We start from the raw sequence: 18,895 nt of genomic DNA on the forward strand, positions 1-18,895 counted from the left end.
GTTAAAGTGATTAGTTCAAGTTTTTTGAAATTCTTATATCTTTTTCAAAGGGTCAAAGTTAATATTTTGTCAGAATTTTATAAAAATTAAAAGTTATATTAATTTAAGTCAAAGTGTTGGGTACCACCTTAATTCTTACTTTATCATTATTTCATCTTTCAACAGGGAAACATTCAAGTGAACAGGAGAATTGGTCAGTCATGTAAAGCTATTTCTATTTTAATTCAGAAATTGCAATAAAAGATATGAAACAATTATTTGATTAAAATTGATAATTTTTTATAAATTTTTTTTTTAAAGATATATTTTTTGATGATTTTATTGCTATTGAGGGAGATAAAAGTTCTACAGATTAAATTAATAGATTTACTTAAAAATACTGCTTCAGGTTCAACTGTTCTAATTTATAATGCCTCCTCATTTTGGATTATTATTTTGTATAAGGGCAAATAGTTTAAAATTTTCCCACAAGACTTTAATAAGGGGGGAATTATAATTTTGGATTATTCAAATATCCTTGATGTTTGAAAGTGAATATTAATGTTTCATTTACTAATTAAACACCTTAAAAGTATGTACTGACCATTTAAAAGTGAAGTGTTATCTGTTCATTTAATATTTTCTGAGGTGGCATAGAATATGGACTAATCTATTATTATTTCTGCAAAGTGGAAAGGGATTAATATAAGTTGCAAAACTTGTTTCCCAATCCCTAATAAATAAATATGTTTAAACTATAATATTGATATCACATATTATTTCATCATGTCTATACAATGCTGTAAATTATGACCTTTCTAATATAACAGTTATACAACTATCAGTGTCAGAGTTTTATAAAAAAAAACTTCAATTTTGAAAGGAAATTATCTCAACATATAATATTCTAATTTGGTTAAATCTGAATCAAACTCTATATATAATGTAAAAGCAGAAATTTTTGTAGAGGATTTATTTTGTTTATTTTGTGAAAAAAACATATCCACGAAATAAAAAAGACCACGAAAATTTAACCTACATATAACATCACCTCCATATACTGGAAAACAAGTATTTAAAAACTCCATGAAATCTTATACAGAGACAAAACCACGGAAATTTTAACCCCACGAAAATTAATGTTTCTACAGTAATTACTTCTAATATATGTCAACAAAAAGTACACTTTTTCTTAGATAAAATTTGAGTTTGATATACTCTAAAAAATCAACAAAACTAACTAGTAGTAGTATAAGTATAGCACTATATATTGAACTTTAACAAAGAAAATTGCAAAACATTTAAGCCAGAAAACCATCACAATTTGACTCCTATCATATTTCAAATAGATATCCCAATCTCACCTAGAACAACCAGTTTACGATAAATAACATGTTCAGTCTTCATGATAATTAAACTTTTGAATCCACAGGTAACAAGCTCAATTTGATTAAAATTCAAGTTGGATCATGTTGGCTTCTAGAAAAGTTTATAAAAGGCCAGAAAGAAATTGTAAAAGCCTGGCCTGGAGGGTCATTGGTTAAGCAAGAAGACTGCATGTTAGGTGAATAAGACTAGGTTAAATATCATTGAAGTTTTATAATTAAATCCAATAGACTGTGCTCTAAATCTATCTACCATATATCCATATTTATCATTGCAATTTAAATATGCAATCTTTGGAGGTCAGCTTGATGGTTAATTAGATGGCGTCTTTAGACTAAAATACACATGAAATGCTTAAACATTTTATTGATAAAATGCCTTGTTAATTGATCATATTTAAGACTTTTTATAATTTGGATATACATTTTAGTACATTATAAATCAAATATGACGAATTTGACCCGTGATCTTAACTTTAACAGCTAATGCTACTATAACAGCTTGTATTTCTTTTATTAACTTTGAAATTTTAATAAAATATTCTTTGCCAAGTTTTAAGTATAATTGTTTTCTGATCAACAATAAAATGTTAAGATACCTAATTGGGATAATGTCAAGAAATAAAAACAAACATAAACAAAGAAAGAAAATAGATTGATGTCAAAAGTTCAATAGGTTTTAATGACATAAGCAAATCAAATTAGCAAACATCTGACAGCATTGTTGTGTGGTATTCACCTTACCTACAATAGATTTAAAGGTAAACTAATGTGTGTGTAATTACAGGTAAAACAGGAAGTCAAATTATGAAGTATAAACTTATTTATAGATTTATTAAAAACTGTTGATATTTTTAAATCAACAAGAAAAACATTCATTTCCAAAGACAAATGTATCAATGTTTATAATACTTGTTACATAAAAATCTAAGATTTATGATAAAAGCAAATACTACAAGTTTATTTTAACAATAAAGATCAATCTTCATTATCGAGGGAAGACAGATACTTTTGGTTCCTTATATAAACATTTTTTTTCCTTCACCTTAACATACAGTAAACTAATACTTGTCAATTACTTTCAAAACAAAAACATTGTATAACATTACAAGTTTATGAAAGTTATGAGGTGTACAAGTCGTCCTAAAGATTAAGACCAAAGAAAGACAACCTTAGAAAAAAAAGTATCTATTGCTACAATATTGTTTTGTAGAACCTGAATTTTTATGAATGCCTCAAGTATTTTTTTATTTACATGTGTGTAAATATTACTGGAAGACAGGCAAAATACTTCAAATTATTTGTTTAAAATAAAAGCAAAATTATTAATAAAGAAATTGCACTTCTTATCAAACCAAAACATTTTATATGCAAACATTTTAATAATTTTCTGCAAATTACTTTTATAGGCAACAATGACAAAAATATAATTTTTACTAATTTCAGAAAGAATTTTTTTATCTTAACTCAAAATAAGTAGTTTCCTTGTCAGACTGATATATATATATATACAGACATCTTTACAAATCAAATGGACAAAAGACTGCTTAGAAATCACTTTGTAAATTTCATTTTTTTGTACCGTCTAGACTTCATTATTACACTATAAACTGTCATATTTGTTTTAAGAGTTTTTATTTCATTCAACAGCTATATTCTATAATAAGAAATAAGTTTATATAACAAGACTTTAAGTCCTATAAATGTTTCAACTGACTTTAAATTCTTATAAAATATGAATAAAAGAAGATGTAGTATACACAAGAGAGACAGCAACCAAAATACATTGAGAACCATAAGATAATCTAAGATGTAGTATACACAAGAGAGACAGCAACCAAAATACATTGAGAACCATAAGATAATCTAAAGGTCAATACACTGTCTTGAGCTATATACAAAATATAACACTCTAAATCAATCAATATACTAATATAAAGTTGACCAATAAAACAGTTATAAACTGATCAGAATGAGTTTTTTTGGTTTGATGTTTTCTTGTGACATAGTAATAAAGCTGTACTATCATTTGTAGGTTGGGCCCTGAGGTCATAGAAAAGTTTGAGCACAATTTTTGTTTTCAGACTAATATATCAACTTATCAGAATACTGGATTTTGTGTTTCGATCACAATTTTTTTTGAACTCCTGAGTACACAGTAAAGTTTTATGACCAAAAGCCAAGGTGTCAGTTATGCCAAGTTTAAGATATAACATGTAACAAAATTCATATTTAAAATCAAACTGTATGATACGTCTGAGAATTTTTTATTATTCACTGTTTCTAGAATTTTTGAAAGGCAAGATTTTCTTCATATAATTTTTGAAGATGTTAATTAGAAGAGAACATTAGAATGTATGTCAACTCTCCAGCTAACGGCCATTAAAATCACATTCTAGATAACTTTCAAGTGAGATAAGCAATTGTTTTTACAGGAATAAAGATAATCTTTTAGATAGTTGTTTTAAAAAGGAACAAATTTCTCAAACAACATTAATAAGATTTTATAGAGCTATTTATAGGAATCCTTCTTTCTCATGAAAAAAGGCCATTTTCTTATAGTTTTTAGTATCAGAAATAATTATTGTTCTAACTATAATTGTTCAAATGCATACTTTTTTGTACATAAATAAGGCAACCAAGAATCTTTTAAAATTAAAATATTCTAGCCAATTAGTCTCCCCTAATTAAACTATTCTATCACATCATTCAAACTAAATTGAAAGACAAAGAGAGATATAGTAAATTTTACTGTTTTAATCAGAATTCAACATGTCCAAACAAAAAGTAAAAGGGACTAACAAAATTTTAATTTGAAAAAAAAAAATGATTACATATTTTTTTAAACTTTATTTTGCTTGATCAAAGCCTGGACATTTTACAGCTATACCATATAGACCTCAAGATTTATTCTGAGTTATTTGTGTTAATGGGTTGCTGTCTAATTGAGGTATAGTCATAATCTTCTTTTATTCATAAAAAAAGGAAAAATCTAGTAAAAAGAAAAAACAAAGTGTATAATAGCTAATAAGCTTATAATTTTTCATTTTCTTACATAATATATTTAAAGATATGGTCAACATTTTCAGAGACAGAAAAAGAGATAGCATGTATAATTTTTGCAAGTTTAACAATAAACAGTACTAAACTGGTGACTTATTTCAAATATAAAGGAAAATTTCACAATATTTTTCAAGTTTTTGTTTACACAATTAATACATATATGTTTGAAACCCTCATACAAAACAGTGATATATATCGTGCTGCCTTCAAGCATTCATACAAGGTTATGGTTGCATTCACACTGCCATTTATGTCCGGTAGAGCACACCATACATTAAGTCACATTCTGCCAATCTTGTCCCTGTCAAGCTACCATACAGATCTCTACTTCAGAGGTAGTGGTCCTCAGGCTATATGATGATGACGAGACAAATTATTATCATGGTAATACTCTAAAATATCCTCAAACTGTTTTATGTAAGTGTAAGTTTCTACTAAGTACTGATCGCACGTCGTGACAAAATCGTAGAGCATCTAACATCGGCAGTAAACATAGAAGTGATATGTCTGTTGGTTCACTGAACCACGACTTTATAGGAATAGCGTTATCTGGAATGAAAGTAAAAATACAATGAATAATTTGTTGGTTCACTGAACCATGACTTTAATATAAGAATAGCATGATCTGGAAAGATAGTAAAAAAGCCATGAATAATCTGTAGATTCATTGAACAATGACTTAATAGGTATAGTTTAGAATAATAGTAAAAATGCAATGAAAATACTGTTGGTTTGTTGGTTTATTGAAGTATGAATTTATAAGTATCGCGTTGTGTGGAATGATAGCAAAAATCCAATAAAATGTCTCTTGATTCACTGAAAAGTGACTTTTTTTTTTGAGAATAGTGTTGTTTGAAAAGAAATTAAACAAATCTGTGATGAATTTGAAATTTAACTGAATCATGCTTTTATAAGAAGTTTTTATTATTTGAAAAAAAGACTAAAACAGCAACAATGAATCAAGGCACTAGTTAGTATATCTGTAAATTAAAAAAAAACATTTATAGAATTCATACATATCTTCTTGTTTCTTTGCCTTTGAATTCAATAAAACTTATAAATTATCCAAATTGACCCTTGTGAACTCTGAATCTCAATATTCACTTATATAAGCCAATATTACATTATTTATAGAATAACTAATCGAAGAATTCAAATAGAGAAAAATATTCAACGCGTGACCGAACAACACATTAATTGACGAATGCGCGTAGCGCATGAGTTGATTATCAGTGTTGTTCGGTCACGCGTTGAATATTTTTCGATATTTGAATTCTTTAATTAGTTATTCTTTTTATTACATTGGCAAATGGCTTTTTTGTAAGAAGTTAATGTATAACATGTAAGGAACTATATCTTTTTTCTATGCATTCACAATTTGTTTTGATCCGCCATTATCGACGTCTTGACAACGCCTATTGTTGTATGACGTCAGAGAGTGAAATAACCACGTTTATTTCACATGTGAAATTATCGGTTTTTATCTAACTGGGAAATCAATGTAATTCATTGCAACCAATGTAATAATAATAATTCATAAATTTAATAAAATGTTTTTTTTTTTTGTATTCAAATTTAAGAAAAGGTCGTCAGGATTTGCACAAGTCTTCTCAATCTATTCACATTCAATGTTTACATCAAATGAAGGTCGGTTTGAATTTGCCTTGTTAATAACGTTTTAATATACAAATATGAAGAAATGCAAATACTAATTGATTTCAATAATACCTGGATAATTTTTATAAGCCACCGGTGAATTATCTAATATAAATATACTGGAGAGATCTTTACATATTTCTGTTAACTGCTTTGTATAACTTCCCTGCATTAACTGACAATGCTGAAAAACAACAACAAATAAACCATTAATATAAAAATACCATCATAACTTTCTTGAATATTCTAAAGTAATTTTTTGTTGTAAAGTTCAAACATTCTCTACACAAAATTGTTTAAGAAATTATCTCCCTTTATTTAGATTCTCCTCATTTTCTTTACAACTTAACTATACAAAAGCCAATGTTTAAACTGCATCTGTTTTTATAACCTTTATTTTGAAATTAAATGCATTACATTTCTAGATAAGATATAAATCAGCTGATCTTAATGAGAAAAGCATCAAATCTTTTATTTGGTAAGTCAATTGTTTGTTCTTTTTAAAGGTTTTTAGAAGCAAAATCATGCATTCTAGCAGTCTCCTGGCACATAATCACTTTTTGACTTGTCATCTTTTATGTGTGAAGTTTTTCATTTTTTAATAAATTTTTGTTTACAGTACCTTATTAAAATTTTGAAATATTTACAAATTTTAAACTGTTGCATTCCATTATCGGGTCTTGAACGTTTTTAGCAAAACAGTAAGAAAATTAATGAAGTAAATGCGATTCACAGGCAACACCAGTTTGTTGATTCTATGAATCTAGTGTGAATAAATACAATAGTTTGAAAAAGCGGCCAAACTTTTAAGAAATTTCAAAGACAGAAAGTATGTAAAAAAAATGCAGGATCCTTGACCTGTCTACTTATATCTAACCTACATGAATGTAAAATTGAATTACATTTCAAAGCTTAATTGTAGGAAAACCAATGCTTCCAATTGTTTTCAACATTTTTGATTTTTTTTTACCTGTAATTAACAATAACTCGAAAGAATAATCTATCGCAATTTACAATAAAAATATGCACATCTCCACATCATGGTAAAAAACAAGCTTGGGCAGAAAAAATTAAAACTTAAAGTAATTTTTAATTTTTGCATGCATGATTTTGATGAAAATATATCAAGTTGTGTTGAGTCTAGATGCAATAAACTTTCTGAGTAAAGCTATATATTTAGGTTTTTTTTCACACTACTTGCCTGCCTATAATATCTTCTTTTTAATATACCCCTATTATTGTCCAATTTATCAGCTACGGCAGCCCCGTATATTTCCATACTAGCTGTAAATACCACTAAATCATACCACTGGCTAACCTATAAAGTATATCATAGTATCAAACGAAAATCTGTAATTCTTTAATCATAGACAGGTACAATGTGAAATACTGTAATTGACAAAGCTAGCAGATGATGAGTGTAGCACTGAAATATGATGATTGACAGTCATGTCTTTTCTTGCATACACTCATATAAGTTTAACAGAGTGGAGCAATAAAAGGACAATATTTATTATCGACTGAACTACTTGTTTTGTACATTTGCAAATAAATATTTTTTATAGTAGTTTCCATTGTCCCTTTTTTTGAGTGCATGTTTTATGGTACTGACTCATGCATCTATCAGTACTGTTCTAAATTTACAAATGAATAGGATACTCAGCGAAAACTGCAGGCTTGTTCCATAATTTAATCTTAAAACTTTCCAACTTAATTTTTATGCTATCTGGAGGAGAGCCGTCTCATTGACAATCTTACTGCATTTTCTGATATCTATGTAAAGTGATACATATTTTTTTGCTGTGTTGACGACCCATTATAGCCTTTAGGCTGTTTTCTTCTCTTGGGCCAGTTTGTTGTCTCTTTGACATATTCCCCATTTCCATTCTCAATTTTACATATATATAATACATGTTTACTTTAATCTTTTCAAGAACTGATCCATTCAAAAATTTTCAAAGATTAAAATTGATAAATACTTACAACATCTAAAAAATAATCAACATGAGGTCGTTTATGAACAAAAAATCTAACAGGATGTCTATCTATGTTTACCTGAAAATATAAAATAAACAAATTCATTAATATTTATTTTCTCTTGGATTTTACCATTTAGCCCTACAATGCTATAACATCATTTATGACTTTGGGTTTTGAGACCAATAACTATTATATATGTTTTATGATTGTTTTCTGTCTTCAGCAATGCAAACAGAGAGTCAATCAACCAGAAATCTATTTAAAAAATTGTTTTCTTCATATCTAGAAAATCCAGTTTAAGTAATAATACAACACAAATGTTATTTTTTTCAACAAGCATGAAGGGTCAGGAATCCAAACAAGGGTTGGTTAGGGGATGCCTATTATCATTCCCTCAGCAGAATTTGAACTTATATCATTGCAACATCAATTGTAACACTGACAATACTGTTTCAAGGACCCAACAGCTAAATATGATTTAAAATTTATATACAAAATATTATGTGTAAACATAGTAAAGTAAAATTTCTACAAATTTCATAAAACTCAAATTCATAATTCAATAGCTCATTTACTATGGTGCTTATAATTCCCAGTATGCATAAGGCAGCCTGTTGATATAAATGAATTAAAGACGAGACCTTATTAACATAAATTATCATCACTCTAACTAATTATAACTTTTCAGTCTTTACTAACATTGGATTCTTTCATAATTTTTTTTCTTCAAAATTTGATTTCTAACACAAGTTTTAAATTTGAAATAAATTGTGATAATGAACTTGATAAGTCAGTAAGTGATATCAGTTTACTTTCTTACACCCAGGATGTAAAAAGGAACAATGTCAATAACATTCAGGATGTAAACAAAGATTTCCACTTTACATAACAATGTCAATAACATCCTTATTAATACTAGATGGTACATTACCCTACAGGGAGATAACTCTGTGACAATCTACTGAACCTTTTTAATCAAGTTCTAATGTTTATGAGAAGCTTTTGAATGATCAAAGTTAGTGTTTGTCAAGCTGCTATATATTCGATAATTTTTTTCCAATAAAGTGTTTGATTCAAGTTTTTTGAATTTTTTTATATTTTATCAAAAAGGGCCAAAGTAAAAGTTTTGTCAAAATTTTATGAAAATTAAAGTAAACCAGCCAAATTATTTTAAGGCAAGGTGTTTGTAAAATTGTTACCACTTAAATAAAATTTTCAGTGAATTTGTTGTCCTCTAATAAAAATTCTAGTGTTGTCCATTTGGCTTTTGGAGCTTTATTTTTACCATTGTGTACTGTAATATTTTTAGGTTTCTATTATAAAATGTATTATAAATGTAAGTTTGTAATATAATTTGAAATAGCACAATTCAAATCACATGACACTTTTTGACGAGAACATTGAAATCTGATATAAAATCTAGAAGATTTCTTGTTAACTTACTTTTAATACAAAATCTGGAGGAGTTCCTGGTTTAACTGTTTGTCTAAGAACCCCATCATGATGAGAGTGAATTAATGTTTCGTCTAAATCTAAAACCAATATCTTTCTTTTCAACATACCTGTAAAAAAAGTTTTGACTGTTACAAAAACAAAAGACTTAAGTTTTCATATTACAGTAATCTCTTTTAATGTTTAGTGAATTTATATTGCAAATTTAATAATATAAAGTATGTGCATTTTTTTTTTTTAACTCTATTAAGTTTAGCAAGGACTTCCATCCATAACATAGTTCACAAAGCATTTACATACTTTCTCATTGTTCAAGAATCAATCACATTCTGTTTCTATAATGCATTTATATTTGGGCAGTGTTTTTACCTACTTTATTTGCTTATCATTATAATATCAAAAAATAAAGACAGTGACACCGTTTCCATTATTGAGCAGTTTTTTTTTTAATTTCATCTCAGCTGGCAATTTTGCTTAAGTAATGAACACTGTAATTGATAAATGTAAGAACTATGTATGAACCAACTGACAAGTTCACTTTTCAACCCTGTAAAAACATTGTTAAATAAGTAGATAAATTCTTGAAGTAAAATTGTGAACACTTTCTGTGTGTATATTTTGAAATTTCTTTAAGCCTTATTTGTGATCTGTTAAATATGTATGGGTAATGTCATGAATGTGTGTATCTTTTTTAAGCCTTCTTTGTGTATATTATTTGTGACCTGTAACTTACTCAGTCGGTGTTTAGATAATGGTGACAATGGTATGCACTCATATTTAACTGTCTGGTGCTGAATTATCTGAAACAAAATAATAATCAAACTAATAAATTAATAATCAAAATGGAAAAAGTCAGATAAAACTAAATGGCTAGTTATAGCTAGAAATACCTATTCTAGATTTGTTTTCTAAATTTTGAATTTAGTAATGTGAATAACCACCACTGATAATGGTGATCTATCAATGAAATTATGGTTTCTGTGTACATTTTAGCATGTTCCTTGTAATTATTACTATATTTATCCAATTACTTTTTTTACGTAAATAAATTGTATTAATTTTCAGTATTCTTTTATATGCATTCTATGTGTAACAAAGTTCTTCCTGCGATGGAAAATACAATTAGCCAGTAAATATGTCAATAGGGCACCATGCAACCTTTGCACTGTCACATTTCAAAGTTCAGCAAACCATGCAATCTGGATCAAACCCAAATTTGGCACACATTTGACATAAAAAATAAAGGCAAGTTTTAAGTTTTTGAGACCATAACATCAAGGTTAACTACCTAAAACCTGTACATAATTTTAACCAAACTTGAGCTTGGATAACTTAAGTGCACTATGAAATTTGAGTCAGCACCCTATTTTGCTCCAATTCCTTTTTATACCAACTGATGTTTCACCCAGAATCATGTTAACAGTTTGACCCAGGGTATACCTCCAGATGCTTTTATGAACGAGTTCTTACTGTGAAGTAACAAAATAACCATTTTGATTTAGGGTATTTAGAATCCATGTCTGTTTGCCCAAAATCATGTTCACTCTCATTTATGTTCGCACCCCACACATTCAACTTGGATCTGTTCTACACCATTTTTAAAAATGTATAAAGGTTTTTTGTATTCATGCTTTAGTTATTGTATGGCTATTCAAAAAAAAGTTTTTTATTATTGTTTTTAAAATAAAGAGACATTTGAATTGAAAAAAACCTAAACAGACCTTTTTTTTTTTGTGAATAATTTTTAATTTAAACCTGTAGGGTGCAAATGTGTTTTCGGAGCAAACAGACCTGATTATAGGTATTTACTGTAAAGTGTACAAATTTGAAAGTTGTTTATTGACTACATCTATATTATAACCAACTGATACATGTTTATGTTTTATCAGGTCAATTGTGCAAAATATACCTTTACACCCTACACGAATCCAACCTCACACATTTGCTCCCTAGGTCCGTTCACATACAATTTTTATTCAAATTTCAGTTGAATAAATAGATGATTTTTAATAAATAATCATTAAAAAATTATTTTCCTGAATAAAAACTAGGGAAATTTTATGGTTATTTTTTTTATCAATTTGATGATCAATTATTGTTAATTATGTATGATATACTGCTTATTAATATTTAAACACAGCTAAATTTGGTATTCATGGTATTATTGTTGTGCGTTTGAAAATCATGATTAAACAAAACGTCATAATTTCACTTCATTTCAAAACATCAAAAAATAAACTACATGTATAGCAATACACCTACCAAAACTTTACTACAAATTACTTAATACAAAACCAATAAAAGAGGGTATGAATGCCCTTTACTGTCACGTATCAAAAAGTCATTTTCGGCTACCGTTACAGGCCTCTACAATAACTTTTTTTTCAACTTGTCCTGTCGGACAAGTACATACCAAAATTTACTTGTCCGAATGAAATTGTTACTTGTCCAAAAAATTTCTATTAAAAATAACCTTTTTATATTTTTACTTGATTAAAGGAACAAAAAGAATTTAAACAATAGACAGGATTTGATGTATTTCTTTTGATTTGAAATACTTTTCAAAAACATGAGTCAAGTTCAACTGAATCTAGTCATGTCTCAGGACTTAGGTTCTAGTTTTTCATCAATGTCAGTCTCATCAGACTCTAAACACGAGGCACCATCTGATAGGCCTGTACACTCATTGGATTTGTATAATCCTTTTTCTTTAAGTTGAAAAAAGTTTATTGAAATGCAATCAATAGAAAGAAGATGCGGTATGATTGCCAATGAGACAACTCTCTGCAAGACACCAAATGACACAGAAATTAACAACTATAGGTCACCATATTGTCAGTATTTTTGTTCCTTCTTATGATCAAATATGATTGTGTGAATTTAATGGTAAATAAAAAAATAAAAATTTTGTGAAAAAATTACCAGTATGGTATTTGTTATAAGGAACAGAATAAGGTAGCAAAATGAGGTATGATTTGTCTTGGTCCCAAAATGTCTCCTGCCTTGCCAAACTGTCTATCAATCATGTCTACTAAATATGTCTCCTACGGTGCCAAACTGTTTATTAAACTTCAGCTAAACCTGTAGAGGTGAAGAACTGTCCTGTAAAGTTACCTTATCTACAAAGCACATCATTGATTCGGATCAGTAAGACTGATTTCCGAGAATAGTATACCTTTTACCTGTTGAAAAGTACCTGACAAAGAACCAGTTAAAATTTATCGATTGCAAGTAAACATGTTGAAGAAAAAAGGTTTTGCATTTGAATAAACAGAATGCAGAAACATGTCAAACTAATATTTGTTTTCTTGTTTTTTGTTTTTAATTACTCTGTTCATCAAAGTTGGATTAAATTTATTTTTGCTGAATAATCATGTACTTGTCCCGACGGACAAGCTTGATACAGCTTTTACTTGTCCGACCTTTTTTCCCTCTGGTACCGGACAATCGGACAAGCGTTATTGTCGAGGCCTGCGTTAGCTTGATGCTAACAGAAGCCCAAAATAATCACTGGTTAAAATTTTAACTTGATTCATCAATAATATCCTTATTATTACCATTACCAAACCAATCTAATTCAAATTAAATGTCCATACTTGCTCTTATTTATGCTTGGTATTATACACAGAAAAAAATGAGCAAGTGGGGAGATTTCATTTCAATTAGATTGCATCTAAATGAAAGTACATCTTTTATTGTCATGCACCGAAAATTACAGTCAACTTCATTTGACAAGAATCTATATCGTTATTTGTCATGGTAACCTCTTTACTGCCCTCATAAAAAGGTTGCAAACGTGTAGGGTACAAACATACTTTAGTTGCAAACGTGCGGTACCTAGAATGACCGAATAACACTGTTATTATCCGAATAACACTTGTAATGACCGAATAACACTTCAAATTTTAATATTAACACATGTTGGTAGCTTTTAAACATTGATTATTAAATAATATTATATAATAAGTGTATTTTATAACTTAGAAATGATTTACAGAAAGCAGGTAAGTTAATAAAGATCATTATAAAAATTGGTGTGTACATCCAACATGGCGACCATTGAGGAAGACTGAATGGGCTGAATAAAAGAAAGATTGCATATTCGAATGCAAAGGGAAATGCTATGAAAATAAACTAGTATTAAATAATTTACTGTATAGACAAGAGAAGATTGTCTAATAATTGTTTTTCAGAAAGGTTTTGAAAAGTTAACAAATACATCAAAGCAATGCAATTACTCCAATCACCAATTACTTTTCTTAACGATTTACTCAATATTGAATAAAAACGTAATTTAGAATTTTGACATATTTAATAGAAATTTAATAAAATCAAAGAGCTGATAGCTCTGAAGTGGAAGAAGGTGAATAAAAGGTAACTTGAATTACCATAAAAGCAGCCGCACTAACCCAGGCTGCTTTGTTCCATTATCGTTATAATGTATTTATTTTCTTCAAACAAGAAAAGGTCATAAGTACATGGATTTCCCATCCGTACAATCATTTTCTATGTTCAGTTGACTATGAAAATTAGGTAAAATCTTTAATTTGGCAGTAAAATTAAGAAGATCATATCATAAGGAACACATGTGTACTAAGTTTCAAGTTGATTGGATTTCAACTTCATCAAAAACTACCTCGACCATAAACTTTATAACCAGAAGCAGGACGGACGGACAGACTAGAAAACATATTGCCCACAAATGGAGCTTAAAAAAGTAAGGCTCGTTACATACCCGCCAACTTTTGAAAGTTCCCAATTCCCATATGGGTTTTTCCTGCACAATTTTTTTTTTAAAGGTTACAATTTTTAGCGATGTATTTTGCACGATCTGGATTGTCTAGAAAAAGTGTCATATTTGTATGACTAACTTACATACCTTTTTCTTAAGTCTGTTTGCATGATTGTAGTTTTAATTCGGTAGAAAAAATATACATGAAGCTAGCAGACCAGGGTTTATTTTCCAGAGTACCGGTAAGAATATTAGATGCTTGCTGAAATTTCCAATTTTAAATTATGCACAAAGATGGACCTTTAACAGGTTGGGAACAACACTCCAAATGAGATTAACCTAACTGGAAGATCAGTATAACCCACTGTAAAAAATGAGCACCAAAAAAGTCATTTATATTCATATTATTTGATGAAACTTTTCCCCAAGAACTATGCATCTAATAAGTACTGAATAGTCAAAACATGTCAAAAGAATTTTCTGTTGTTTCTAAACTTATATTATCTTTTTTAATAATTTGACCCCTCATTTAGAAAAGTTGTTCCAAATATGAATTTTCCCACTTTTGAGTTTAATAAAAAATCTTCAAAATGTACTTTATTTTTTTTCAACAGTAAAATGACCCCTTGTTTTAGGGACAGTCCCTCATTTAAGGGACACCACTCAAAATTGGGGTGGGGGTGGGGTGGGGGGTCCCAACCTAAATACAAAAAAAAAATATGTTACAACCAGTATTATGTCAATAAATTGTCAATAAATTAGTGAAAAAATACTATTTACTATCTTTATCATGGTCTTGGTAGTACAGTAGACTCCGGCCAATGGGATACCCAGATTGTCAGCTAAAAATATCTGATTACCCGATATACATGATATATTCAATAAGACGATGAATGTATATTCATTAAATATTCTACAATAATAAGTAGATCTATTGCTTAATATGTGAAAGGGCTGGAGGATTGATGGAGTAATTTTTATCAATAACATCACCACGATGTTTGTGAAATAAAATTATCAGCTGATTATGTAGCTAATGAATAAATTTGTTTCCACTTGCAGTTTTTAAATCCTATATTTATTAAAATCAATTAAATGTCCTGAAGTATTTATGTAAATTATGATCTTCCATCCATAGTTTGTCTTTACTTGTTTAGTAAACAAATTATTTACATTTTCACACAGGTAAACTAATTTGGCTATAAATAGATTAAAGCATGTCTGTGTAGAATCTCTTATAAAAAATCGTAATTGTTATAATTTTATTTCTTTAAATAATCAAATTTAAATTTATGAAAATATTCATGATTGACAAAATAGTATTGCTTGAAGTTTACGCTTTCAGAGACTATTTATGTTTAGGTCATGGTTCTTCACATAGTTGTAAACAAACCGATATGGCCGACACACGTGATTACCTTTGCACATGTGAAAAAAATATTTCTGACAAAAGTCAGATTTCTCTTGTCAAAAGGAATTTATATTTATATTGCAATACATTCTTCAGAAGGAGGTACATTGAGTTTCAATTATATTTCTTTTTCTATGAGCTTAGATTTTAATCACATTCTCCAAACAGCAACGTATTGCTCTTGTCAACTGAGTCTTGAATAATTTTATAAATAGATTCAAACCATTTGGAGTAGAAGGGCCATCTAATTCACATGACAAAGGAAAACAATGAATTAAGACAACAATTTAATAAGAAATATATCCTTTTTATTTACAAAAAAACAAATCTTCTTGTCTGCAAGATTGCAAATTCGTAACTTCAAGGGCGAACTTGTAAACAGGGCGAGTTGTCCCGATACCAAATTCACGCATGCGTAATACAAATATCTACAGTTAAAACATCCTGTGACAAGTAAACAAATAACGTTCATGTGGATGAGATGAAATCTGATAATTTACATAAATAAAAGGGTCATATTTACGATAGTGATTGTTTTTCAATCCTAATTTACAAATTAAATGATTCAGATGCCTAATCATGTGTAAAAATCGGTGTCAGGAATCTTAAGTTGTTATGAAATTGTAATACACGAAACGAATGCGGCATACGGAGGCTCAATGCCAAAGGTCAGCCCCTTAAGTCTTCAGAAGACTTGACGTCTTCTTCCACTAAAAATGTTGAATAAACTTGATTGTTTTATAATAAAAATAAAAAAGCTTCTGAATGTATGATTCGTATGTGTGTTGTTATATTAAAATTTTCAAGGCCCTAGAAAGGTTAGTATTTTCTAAAGTATATATATTTTTAACATACACAAATGTACTATTTATTAGAAGGTGTATGAATTATATAAAGAACAAATGTGAAATTTAGTTGATATTTTATTAATAGAAAAAAAACATTGTACAAGAAGAATAAAGTAATTATTTTCATAAATAATTAATCTCAATGAAGACATTCATTTCACTAATTGGATTATATTTAACTTATTTCTTATTTCATTTTATTTGTATTAAATTTTATACTTAATTTACTCAAATATCAAAAATAATAGTAATAAATGGAAACACAGTTATTATTCTTAGTATTTACGTTTTTTTGTATTGCTATGTTCCTTTATTTTAATACATCAAATAAGTTTTAATAGAGAAATATTTTGTGCCAATTAGATGATTTAATTGTGATAATGAGGTCCCAATAAACAAAATATTTATTACCTCACAGTTCTATTATATTGTTAATTGAGTTGTTGTTTACTGACACGTGCCCAATAATAATTAATCATTAAATGATAATGAAATAATTTTACGATATGGACACTCTGCACTAAATGTTCTGTACAATGTAAAAGGGTAATAAGCTTCATTGTTTCACTAAGAATTTCTAATAATTATTTTTTCTTCAGAAAATAAAAATTGAGAAAAAGATTTAATTTAAACTAATTTGATATGAGTTTTTCTGTTTAATAAAATACTTTCTTTTGGCAAAATTCTATTTTAAAAGATAAAAACATGTAAGAACTTCTGGATTATTTACACTTTTAATGTTAAAGAGTATTTCTTCTTCTCGAACAAAATACATTTCACGTGGAGTCATTATGAACATATTTCAGTTCGTATGAGCTGTCCTTGGTATTTTCCTTTTTTTAGAATTAAGTTTAGAATCTTACTTGCCTAATATCTAAACAAGCATCTAGAAATTGACAATGAGGATTGGTTAAAAACAAAAGACAAAAGAGATAATTTCAGCTTTCCAATTGTGATAAAGGGTTAATGCTCACAAGAAAGCTATTAATCAAGAGTTCCAAATGGTGAAGTTGAAATAATCCTTTCATAAATCTTACCGATGCCATCACGAGTTGGTTGACCGTATCACAAATGATATCGGATATGTTCTGCTTACCCTTCCGGTGCACCCGAGATCACCCCTGGTTTTCTTACAAATTGTTTAGAAATAATACCCAAACATGATAATTTTTCAGAAAACGGAGACAAATTCATTTTTCAGAATTTATTTTCACATTGAAATTCGTTCAAGGCTTATATTACTGGACAAGAACGACTGTAATGAGAAATAAAATCTTACTAAATATATACCTTGCTAAATCTCTGGAAACACTCCTCGTAGTTGAAACGGGGGTCCACAAGGACGCCACATTTTGCAAAAAATTATATCTATTTATATGTCTTATCCTATAACAGGTAAGCCCGTGTCTTGTGCATGGTATCTTAGTATTTTTAAAGTGGCTTGGTTTATCTCCATTTTTATATTTCAAAAACTGAAAATATATTACACAGATATTTTATTTTTAAGTAGAAATTACAATTTATAATACTTTTTTTTCAATAACTAAAATTGAAACAACAATTATTTTAAATAGTTAACTATTCCATATTTTCTTGAAAAGGGGAGGCACCCAACCTAATTTTTTCATTGTCTTGACTCACTTCTATGGCATCGTGAGGGCTCGTAAACAATCTTTCTTTTAATCATCCATTGATTTCCTTTGTCGCCATCTTGGATGTGCACACGAATATTTATAAATTTATAATGATCTTTATTAACTTACCTGCTTTCTGTAAAATGTTTTTAAGTAATAAAATACACTTGTAATATATTTTTATTTAATAATCAATGTTTAAAAGTCACCAACATGTGTTAATATTAAAATTTGAAGTGTTATTCGGTCATTACAAGTGTTATTCGGTCATTCGTGTTACCCGCAAACGTGTAAGGTTCAAATATGACTCATGTGTGTGAATGTGTTTTGAGGCAAACAAACCTGGATAATTCGTGTTTTATTGTTTGAAACACAAATTCCTACGTGTCCTTTTTAGATATTCTTAATAAGATACAAAGACTACAACTTATTCAATGGGTAAAAAAAAATCAATGACAGGGAGTAGAGAATAGTCGATTATTTATCGAATTATTTCACTCACAGCCCTGGCTTGTCGTTTAAAACAGTAGCAAATGAAACTCCATATTTTGGCTGCCAGTAAGAAGAATCCACGCAATCCCATAACAATGTACTTGATCATGAGTGCAAGACTTTTATATTTTGAAGTTTGCAAAGACACATTAATGGGAATTAATTGAGCATGTAGATAGGGAAAGTTAATATATTTCAAGGACGATAGTTTCACTGCATTTATGCCGCCATTGAATTCCCATCATGCTCTTAAGTGCTTCTCT

General features: G+C 28.6%; 1 protein-coding gene across 1 annotated transcript; it reads right to left on the reverse strand.

Annotated features, from left to right (window-relative positions):
• Positions 1 to 284: 284 nt before the first annotated feature.
• Positions 285 to 18,879, reverse strand: LOC143056643 (CTD nuclear envelope phosphatase 1-like). The gene is made up of 7 exons (XM_076229803.1): positions 18,643 to 18,879; positions 10,249 to 10,315; positions 9,507 to 9,625; positions 8,067 to 8,138; positions 7,285 to 7,401; positions 6,156 to 6,267; positions 285 to 4,976 (listed from the first exon to the last, which is right to left on the reverse strand). Exons 1-7 carry the CDS (start codon positions 18,739 to 18,741, stop codon positions 4,831 to 4,833), a joined length of 732 nt encoding a protein of 243 aa, XP_076085918.1. The 5' UTR covers positions 18,742 to 18,879; the 3' UTR covers positions 285 to 4,830.
• Positions 18,880 to 18,895: the final 16 nt, after the last annotated feature.

Source organism: Mytilus galloprovincialis, chromosome 13 (genome assembly GCF_965363235.1).
Source record: "Mytilus galloprovincialis chromosome 13, xbMytGall1.hap1.1, whole genome shotgun sequence".
Lineage (NCBI taxonomy): Eukaryota > Metazoa > Mollusca > Bivalvia > Mytilida > Mytilidae > Mytilus > Mytilus galloprovincialis.

Bases quoted from the DNA above. Each gene is read 5' to 3' on its own strand.
- LOC143056643 (XM_076229803.1), bottom strand. From the start codon at position 18,741: ATGATCAAGTACATTGTTATGGGATTGCGTGGATTCTTCTTACTGGCA. The intron at 9,626-10,248 runs GTAAGTTACAGG...CTTTTTTTACAG, and splicing joins ATTATCTAAACACCGACTGA to GTATGTTGAAAAGAAAGATA. The intron at 4,977-6,155 runs GTATTATTGAAA...CTTTCATTCCAG, and splicing joins GGCTTATAAAAATTATCCAG to ATAACGCTATTCCTATAAAG.